The sequence below is a fragment of the Anabrus simplex genome, chromosome 4 (genome assembly GCF_040414725.1).
Source record: "Anabrus simplex isolate iqAnaSimp1 chromosome 4, ASM4041472v1, whole genome shotgun sequence".
NCBI lineage: Eukaryota > Metazoa > Arthropoda > Insecta > Orthoptera > Tettigoniidae > Anabrus > Anabrus simplex.
This window is the reverse complement of record NC_090268.1, coordinates 221,839,970-221,850,658: the sequence shown is the minus strand read 5'-3', so window position 1 is coordinate 221,850,658 and position 10,689 is coordinate 221,839,970. Positions and strand designations below refer to the sequence as shown.

Here is a 10,689-nt window from a genome sequence, read left to right as displayed (position 1 = left end):
CTTCAGAGCATTGAATATGGCACTACAGCTACAAAATTACCTATTAAATCTTGCACAGTATCACAATGTGGTAGAACTGAGTTAGGAAACCATTCGTTCAATCATCTTTTCACTGCATCCGTTTATTTTTCACCTTCCCCACAAAACCCGTTCCACTAAAAACGTTCGCTCCTCTGTAGTATGCATCTTAAGTCTGCAAGCTACCGACCATCTCCACGGACCTTCACTTTAACTGCATTGCATCCTGCTTGTCTTGAGTGTTGCCAACAAATAAAGTATCACCGCCAGCCAATGTCATAGCGAATACTCTTTTTTAATGGACTGTAGATTATGTAGATAAATGCTACAGTATAGAAGTACATTTTTTATTTTCAGTCTCTTTGTATGTTACATTGAATTAACCTTTAAGTCAAACAGTATTTTATCTGATCTTTCTGATCTTTTTCCATGTACGTAATTGGGGTCAGCACTTACTGGGGATTTGTTGCAGTTTTCTGGCCGTATGCCCTTCCGGACGCCAACTCTATGTGGGGGGATGAATTATTACTGCATTTTTATAGTATGAGCCTAAACACCCAGCTCGTGATCTCAGCCAAGGCAACTTCCACTCTACCTGTGTATATTTCCAATATTCATGATCTAATTTGCATTTTCCTATTTATGAAGGGTCTGTCTTCTACTCCAATCAATTCACAGCGTTGTGGGGGACGAGTTTTGTGAGCCATGTGACATTTCTCACCCAGTCTAACTAGCATGACTGAACTCGTCCACATTCAGTCTTCGCAACTGCAATTTCACTGCTACGGAGTACATACCCATACAAATGCAGGTGTGATTCTTGCATTTTCTCTGCAACTGGGGTAATCTTCTGCACATCGTTCCTGACATGATCTATTCAAGCCAAGCCGTTGGACCATCGCAGCATCTTCATTTCCATTGCCTGTTTGTGGTAGAATTTGCATGCAATGGAATTTTCTTACTGCACAGGACTCCAAAAGCCAGGCACCATTTATTCTATGCGACACCAACTGTCTTGACATTGGAAATGGTACTGCACGAATTGGGTCACTTTATTGAGCTGAACACAATACTGTCTGTATTTCCTATATATAACAAAAACACTGACATAAAAATATGATCTGCTCATTATATGGAGGTTCAAATGTATTTGGTCTCCATATAAAAAAAACACTGACAAACACGATCTACTCTTATATGGAGGTCCAACTCTTTTCCTACAAATGCCACCTGGAAGCACTGTTCTTTAACAGTCTGAAAATTAATTTATCATGCACTTTCACTACACATCTAACAAGGTAAACAAGTCACTGAATTTTATAACAGTTACAGTGATCCCTCGAATATAAATGTCTGATAGCCATTGTGCCATATTTCCAGGCATTCTCGAGAAAATCGGCTTTGACAAATTCTAAGTGCATGGTTCAGTGAATAATGCCAGAGTGTAGTAATCAATGGCTTGCTGGTTTGGCATGGTTTGCTTTTTCTTTCTCCTTCCATTCCCTTTTACGTACTGAATATTCTAGGTTTGTTTAGCATATGTCTAAGGACATGTTTGGCTTGTCTTCCTATTTGACACTTGTGGGTGTGAAAGGATGATGAAGATGAGGAAGAAAGTGAAACCTGGTGTCAGCATGTAAATTACCCTTGTCGTATAACACCAAAGGGTCTACTCAAGGCTTAACGTCCTCACCCCATGGAAAAATTGCCACCAACAGCGTCGTACACCTTGTCCACATGAACACAGTAGAGAGGTTAGGAACTGAATGCAGGCTTTTGGAATGCAATCTAGTGATAATATTTGTAATGGCTCAAAAGCTGTGTACAAAAATGAACTACTCTGGATCGGAAATTAAACATTTTTGTATATTTCCATATCGAAATGAAAATTAAATGCTAAAGTAATGTCATTAACAACCATTTTCCTTAATTGCTAACTGCACCTTATTATTCTTGATTCTGAGCTGCAGTGTGGTATTCACCATAAAAGCACAGTGTTCTGTGACATCTAGCACACTGCACAAATGTCCTGTTTTTGCAGCGGCATAATTGTTTCAAAATTTTTGCACTGACACAAATAGGTCTTATGGCGACTATGGGATAGGAAAGGACTAAGATTGTGCCTGGTGCAAAAATGGGAAACCATGGAAAACCATCTTTAGGCCTACAGACAGTGGGGTTTAAACACACTATCTCCCAAATGCCAGCTGACAGTTATGTGCCTTCCATGCAGCCACTTGCTCGATATCGGAAAAACAAACTTCATTTACATTCATAAAAATTCCCTTGTCGTCGCACAGTTTTGCAGTTTTGATAATTTCTCAACATTAGTGTCCGGGCTATGACATGTTAGTATTTAATTTTTGCTCCAAAGCAGAAGAATACAAACATGTTCCACTTTCTACCCGATGTTTTTCATTTTTTTAACCCATGTTTTGAACAGTTACAAATGTACTATAGATAGAATGGAATTAAAAAGAAAGAGAAAACTATATATGCAGCAGGACCTGAACCAGTGGTCCCTCAATTACTACACTTGGGTGTTACACACTGAACCCTTCCCTTTGTGCTCACTTCGTTAACATTTAGTTGATATAAGGAACTTTGAATTTGTCAAAACCTATTTTCTCGAGAATGCCTGGTTATCTGTAACAATGGCTTTTTGAGAGGTTCCCTTGTAAAACATACATAGAGGAGGCTAGGGTCTTAATCAATACGTTTTGTGTATTTCATGTTAGAGTCAAAGTACAGGAGTATCAAAATAGAAGAACTGTTTATAAAATATTAGCTGGTGCTGGTCTCAGTGCAAACATTCGCACCTGGTAGAGACCTGGAGGAAAGTTGTTCTGCTTTGCTTCTCTTATGCTCGTCAGCCCAGCTTGTTCGAACAGCGACTTCAACACGCCGATGGGGCGAGTAACCGACGAGTCCTGCTCATCGATCTCCACCTTATCGCTCGATGTTAAGTTCTCCTTGACAACGATGACCCCGTTAGGTTTTAAACCTTCACTGCAAAAGAAGAAAGAGTTTAGTGGTGAGAGCAAGCAGATTTGTCATTTTACATTTCCACTTTCCTTCAAGCAGATTACAGTATACTGATCCTTATATTAACAAAAATTACAGGGAAAGTATGTCACATTAAAATAGTGAACAATGACTGGATATTTCTCCTTGATTTCAAATCTTCCATAGCAATGTCTTTCTCAGGAGTCCAGAGGGTAAATACATCACATGGCTACACAGAAATGTTAAGGAGAATAAAATGTTTGTTTCCTGCTATAATCACTTTCTAAAATGAGGTATTGTGCAAAACCATTCTTTGACACATCTGTACATTGGAGAGAAAACAAAGGCTAGTATACTAAATTTAAGGATAGAACTATCAACAACAGCACAAAACTTAAGTTGATCGACGGTCTGATGTTTCCAATCACCTTGTATGCCCCGAGACATAAGGAGATAGGATCTCAAGAGGCTTGGAGCAGAGGACAGGCTCACGAGCCATCTGAAGAAGATCCAGAACTTCCTAGGCTTTCTACATAAGTTTAGAGCTATTTTATCCCTGGCCAGGCACTACCTGTTGATAAACTTACAGTGAGCTTTGGTGGTAGTGGTGGTGATTGTTTTTAAGAGGAAGTATAACTAGGCAACCATCCTCTATATAACTCTAATCAGAGAGAAATATGAAAGGGATCCGACATTCCAAAAATGAAGGTATTGGCCAAAGGAAGACATGGGCCAGGAAGGGCGTGAAAATGAAAGACTCCCTAGGCCTCGGAAAGATAATACCGGCGGGGTTGGAAAAGAACAAGAGTTGACTAAGGGAGGTCGAATAGGTTAGATGAAAGTGAGGAGCCTGGCGTGGAAGCAATGCCAGCACGTATACTGTGGTCGCCAACCCATGCTCCCAATCTGAGAGCCCCTGGGGGCCACATTAGTCGCCTCTTACGATAGACAGGAAATAAGTGAGCTTTAAAGGACAGATTTCTTTCACAACGTTTTTAACCCAAGAAATGGGGGTTTGGGAATTTATGATTTGGCAGATTCAGCTGTGAGGTATATTCACTCATATTATGGTAAAGCTTAAAATGATGCACTGGAGAGAAGTGATGTACCATTTGCAACAACAATTGTGATGCTCTTCTACGACAAATTATGTCACTCTGTACTCCTTGCTTCAGGCTATCACATTTATAAAAATGTCATACGACTGCTAAAATTAAGATCACGGCACGAATCTAGAGCATACATGTGGTTCTACATGGCACAGAGCTGAAAAAACTAACATAGCATTGACCACTTCTTCTCTAGCTAGGTCTATCCTGCGGTGGGGTCTAGGTGTAACCATTGTAAATGCTTTTCATTGGTACAGGATGAGAACAGAAAAAGACGGGAAGAAAGCAATGTCTCACCTTGAATTCTGAGGGAAACTGATTGAGGAACTTTCAATGAGGTGAGTAAAGCATGATCATCCATCATCGTTTGATGCATGTGACAGACTGAATGGGAAAGTACATTTCATTTCACAGCAACACCAAGACTGTGTAGATTGCTGCTGTGAGAATGTGACTACATTCACGTGTTTGTTCCCAACTGTACCACACAAAGTTTGACTACACGACATAAACCAAGATCAGAAAGAATATCAAAGCTAATAATTCATTTTCGAACTGAATAATAAAACTGTGTAAACTTTCTAACTAAACCAACATTCACTAATTAAATATGACTGTTTAAAGTAAAAATTTAATCCAAAACAATGACAACATGGCACACACCTGAGAATACTAACCTCTAAGATAGGAAAGATGGCACACAGATGAACAAGAATAATATATTTTAATAATGGAACCTTGCAGCAAAGAAATAAATAGAGTTATTTGGTGCACAAGAGCCACATTTCAATAAAACTTTGGTGACTGATCAATTAACACAGCTGCTTCTTCTTCCAACCCTTTTCACAGTTATTTTGCAGGATTTAGCCCAATTTTACGGCCCGATTCCTTGTCTTTTTTTTTTCTTTTCTTTCCTGCTTGTTTAATGTCGCACTAACACATCGAAGGTTTTCGGCAACAGAGGGATGGGAAAGGACTAGGGCTGGGAAAGTACCAGCCGTGGCCTTCATTAAAGTGTGCCTGGTGTGAAAATGGGAAACTATGGAAAACCATTTTCAGAGCTGCCAACGGTAGGATTCAAACCCACTCCCTCTCAAATGCAATCTTACAGCTGCGCAACCCTAACTGCACAGCTAACTTGCTCAGTTTATTGTAAATATGTACAAGATATTAAAAAAGGAAGATCAGGTGGATGTGAACTGCAGGGATACAGCAAACATTAAAAATTGTGGAGGAAAGAATTTATTTTAACCTTGTTTCTATGATAAGTTTCCGACATAATAAGAATCGGGCAAAATCAAAATAAATGTCAACTTTCATGATCAACATGGACTGTCATTCTTGACTTCATTGTAAGTACTGTTTGCAGAAAGTACGTGTGTGGGTTTTTCTTAATTCCTCAGTGAGCTTGAAAACTGACTTGATTATTAATACAGTGATTTATTTCATATGGCAGTATGAAGGACACCACTGCATCTTCAGCTTTATGAACATTATACTCAGTTAAGGGAATCTCCATTATTGCTGCTTAGTTTGTACTGGTAATATTTGATGATATTTGATATGCAACTAGTCAAGTTGACAGCAGTGATGCACAGTACTTACGACAGCCATATTTGCATTCTTACAGACCAACCTTACATGACTGTAAGTATAATTTATGGAAAATTTGAGTGTGCTATAAAGCTAACAGCTAAACCCATACTAGCACAGAAGTCCAGCAAACGCTTCCCATTCCCATTAGCTTCCATATCTTCCCCACATTTACCAATCACCCTTTCGTATCCTTCAGTTCTATTCCCAACTCTCGCATTGGGAATAGAACTGAAGGATACGAAAGGGTGATTGGTAAATGTGGGGAAGATATGGAAGCTAATGGGAATGGGAAGCGTTTGCTGGACTTCTGTGCTAGTATGGGTTTAGCTGTTACGAATACATTCTTCAAGCATAAGGCTATTCACCGCTACACATGGGAGGCTAGGGGTACCAGATCCATAATAGACTATATCTTAACAGACTTTGAATTCAGGAAATCTTTTAGGAATGTACGAGTTTTTCGGGGATTTTTCGATGATACAGACCATTATCTGATCTGTAGTGAACTAAGTATCTCTAGGCCTAGGGTAGAGAAAGTGAAATCTGTCTGCAAACGAATAAGGGTAGAAAATCTCCAGGACGAGGAAATTAGACAGAAGTACATGGATATGATTAGTGAGAAGTTTCGAACAGTAGACAGTAAGCAGGTTCAGGATATAGAAAGTGAATGGGTGGCATACAGGGATGCTGTAGTAGAAACAGCAAGGGAATGCCTAGGAACAACTGTGTGTAAAGATGGGAAAAGGCGAACATCTTGGTGGAATGATGAAGTGAGAGCAGCCTGTAAACGTAAAAAGAAGGCTTATCAGAAATGGCTCCAAACAAGGGCCGAGGCAGACAGGGATTTGTACGTAGATGAAAGAAACAGAGCGAAACAAATAGTTGTTGAATCCAAAAAGAAGTCGTGGGAAGATTTTGGTAATAACCTGGAAAGGCTAGGTCAAGCAGCAGGGAAACCTTTCTGGACAGTAATAAAGAATCTTAGGAAGGGAGGGAAAAAGGAAATGAACAGGGTTTTGAGTAATTCAGGTGAACTCATAACAGATCCCAGGGAATCACTGGAGAGGTGGAGGGAATATTTTGAACATCTTCTCAATGTAAAAGGAAATCATCATGGTGGTGTTGCAAACAGTCAAGCTCTTGGGGAGGAGGAAAATGATGTTGGTGAAATTACGCTTGAGGAAGTGGAAAGGATAGTAAATAAACTCCATTGTCATAAGGCAGCAGGAATAGATGAAATTAGACCTGAAATGGTGAAGTATAGTGGGAAGGCAGGGATGAAATGGCTTCATAGAGTAGTCAAATTAGCGTGGAGTGTTGGTAAGGTACCTTCAGATTGGACAAAAGCAGTAATTGCACCTATCTATAAGCAAGGGAACAGGAAGGATTGCAACAACTATCGAGGTATCTCATTGATTAGTATACCAGGCAAAGTATTCACAGGCATCTTGGAAGGGAGGGTGCGATCAGTCGTTGAGAAGAAGTTGGATGAAAACCAGTGTGGTTTCAGACCACAGAGAGGCTGTCAGGATCAGATTTTCAGTATGCGCCAGGTAATTGAAAAATGCTACGAGAGGAATAGGCAGTTGTGTTATGTTTCGTAGATCTAGAGAAAGCATATGACAGGGTACCGAGGGAAAAGATGTTCGCTATACTGGGGGACTATGGAATTAAAGGTAGATTATTAAAATCAATCAAAGGCATTTATGTTGACAATTGGGCTTCAGTGAGAATTGATGGCAGAATGAGTTCTTGGTTCAGGGTACTTACAGGAGTTAGACAAGGCTGTAATCTTTCACCTTTGCTGTTTGTAGTTTACATGGATCATATGCTGAAAGGTATAAAATGGCAGGGAGGGATTCAGTTAGGTGGAAATGTAGTAAGCAGCCTGGCCTATGCTGACGACTTGGTCTTAATGGCAGACTGTGCCGAAAGCCTGCAGTCTAACATCTTGGAACTTGAAAATAGGTGCAATGAGTATGGTATGAAAATTAGCCTCTCGAAGACTAAATTGATGTCAGTAGGTAAGAAATTCAACAGAATTGAATGTCAGATTGGTGATACAAAGCTAGAACAGGTCGATAATTTCAAGTATTTAGGTTGTGTGTTTTCCCAGGATGGTAATATAGTAAGTGAGATTGAATCAAGGTATAGTAAAGCTAATGCAGTGAGCTCGCAGTTGCGATCAGCAGTATTCTGTAAGAAGGAAGTCAGCTCCCAGACGAAACTATCTTTACATCGGTCTGTTTTCAGACCAACTTTGCTTTATGGGAGCGAAAGCTGGGTGGACTCAGGATATCTTATTCATAAGTTAGAAGTAACAGACATGGAAGTAGCAAGAATGATTGCTGGTACAAACAGGTGGGAACAATGGCAGGAGGGAACTCAGAATGAGGAGATAAAGGCTAATTTAGGAATGAACTCGATGGATGAAGCTGTACAACGCATAAACCGGCTTCGGTGGTGGGGTCATGTGAAGCGAATGGAGGAGGATAGGTTACCTAGGAGAATAATGGACTCTGTTATGGAGGGTAAGAGAAGTAGAGGGAGACCAAGACGACGATGGTTAGACTCTGTTTCTAACGATTTAAAGATAAGAGGTATAGAACTAAATGAGGCCACAACACTAGTTGCAAATCGAGGATTGTGGCGACGTTTAGTAAATTCTCAGAGGCTTGCAGAGGTGGTGGTGGTGGTGATTATTGTTTTAAGAGGAAGTACAACTAGGCAACCATCCTCAGAGGCTTGCAGACTGAACGCTGAAAGGCATAACAGTCTATAATGATAATGTATGTATGTATGTATAAAGCTAATGAAATAAAATTCATCCTGTGTGGTTTTTGGATTGGGTGTTCCACGATGTTCAACAAATGCAATAAGCTGTACGCTCAATATCAGTGTAACATGAAAATATGTCTTCCCCTGTATTTAACTTACGCTTCTTGCATTTATTCAGTGCGCCATTGCTTATCACAACTTGGAACTTTGTGCGGCCAAGCATAGGACTTGATCTATGGTTTCTCCTGCAAGTAGTCTACCCTTCCTACACAATACCGAGCTCTATCTGGCAGTGAATTTCAAAAATTGTGTCATGGTCAATTTCATTTTTGGCAGTGGTACCCCTTCCTGAACAGTTAAGGTTGTACTTACCGTGTCCAATCAGCAGCTGGCCTGGTCACTATAAAGAGGGACTCAGTTTACTGAGAATGGTCATCGGTAGTTTGTCGGGACTTGAATATTCTCTCTCCCTCTCTCTGCATGGAATGTGACAAGGCATCATGGCTGGTGGACTCTAAAGGAAGGCACTCTTTAAAATGTGATTCACTGAAAGTACTCCTAAGTTCCCTACTGGTTGAGGGAGATGTTTTATAGGCTTTTAAATTAATGTGTAGGCCAATCATGTAAACGTTAGAATAAGGCATTCGGTTTTTCAATCAAATTATGAAGGGGAAAAAAAAAAAAAAATTGTCATTTAAGGAAGTAAAGGGTAAGTTACCTTTTGGCCATGTGGGCCTGACGGTACTGTAGGTGGTCGAGTGATTTACCCTCCATGCCCTTATTTCTCTTCTTTTACTGCAGCTAGCGATTTTCAAAATTTAAACCTTTATGAACCAATTTAGATTTTCTCACAGCTTAGGATGGGCTTATCCCCCGTTTCTATTTTGTGCCCAATTATGTCAATATTTCTTGTATCATTCTTTGGCATGTCATGTGATGTTTTGCTATTTTCAGATCTTTTCTTCTTGTTCTGGTGTAAAATGTTCTTCCAGCCTATAACATGGTGTGAGATTAGTTCTTGAATTCTAGGTTGGAAATCCTAGTTAGGATTTGATTACTAGAATCTTTTGAATGCAGGAGTAATTAAGTGTCAATAAGTGAATATTCTTTTGCAGTACGTGAAAGTACCAATTCTATTGTGTCAAATAGGAGCCCGTGAGCCCATTCCATGTTCCCGACACATCTGGAGCCGATCTGTCATCCACGAGCGGAGAACGGATATATCAGGTTATAGCTCTTATTCAAAACTGGCGCCGATTTTCACTATAGTAGTTAATGCTACGCTCAGAAGATGGCAGCACCATGCAGACACAGGTTTGATAGTTAACCGCTAGAGACCTCTGTGACATCACAAATATTTGCAGCCAGCTGTTGATTCAAATGCTTGCACGTGATAATTTGTAGGTGTTAGAGTATGTTAGTTTTTCTGGTATTTGTTTGATGCTTTTCATATAATGTCATGGAAAAGACTATGGACTGATGAGGAAATAGTATCTGCTTTGGATGTGAGTGATGATCACATTTCAGATATTAGTTTTTCTGAAAGTGATAGTGAAATAAGTGAAACTGACGAGTGTAAGAACAACAGCAGCACAAGTGAAAGTGTGGCGTCTGATGGCGACAATGACACAGAATGGAAAGATGTGTCTGATAGCATTCCTTTGTTAGGTATAAACCCTGGTCCAGTTCTTCCATCTAGTTTTGTTACTAATACAGAGCCTGTAGAGTATTTTGAGCTATTTTTTGATGATGACTTGATAAATATAATTCGTGAAGAAACTTGTCTCTACGGTGACAAAAAAAAAAAAAAAAAAAAAAAAAAAAAAAAAAAAAAAACCAAACAAACCAAACCAAACCAAATGAACACCCCCCACCTAACACAGGAGTCAAGGCTAAATGAATGGAAACGTCCTTTAAACTCAGATATAAAAGCACTCTTAGGAGTTGTGATAAACATGGGGCTTCACCCCCTCATGGATATTACTGAGTCTTTCTCGAAGGCATGGGTTAGTAAGGTACTATTCTTTACGGACGAATTTCCCCGTGATGAATTTTTACTCCAGTTTTGGAATCTACATTTTGCACACCCTCCCCCAAATCAAGATCTTCAGAGAAAAGTGTATGCTTCATTATATGCACAGTGAAAAGTTTTCTATTGATGAGAGTATGATATCCTTCAAGG

The 10,689-nt window shown here is 39.7% G+C and overlaps 1 protein-coding gene across 5 annotated transcripts in view; it reads right to left on the bottom strand.

Annotated features, from left to right (window-relative positions):
• Positions 1-2,722: 2,722 nt before the first annotated feature.
• Ntmt (N-terminal methyltransferase) overlaps positions 2,723-10,689 on the bottom strand; it is a 107,592-nt gene continuing 99,625 nt past the window's right edge. For all 5 annotated transcript variants that reach the window (XM_067145373.2, XM_067145375.2, XM_067145377.2 and 2 more), the window contains exon 6: positions 2,723-3,027. In XM_067145373.2, coding sequence (XP_067001474.1) covers positions 2,793-3,027 — 235 coding nt within the window. In that variant the 3' untranslated portion in view covers positions 2,723-2,792. The remainder of the gene's footprint in view (positions 3,028-10,689) is intronic.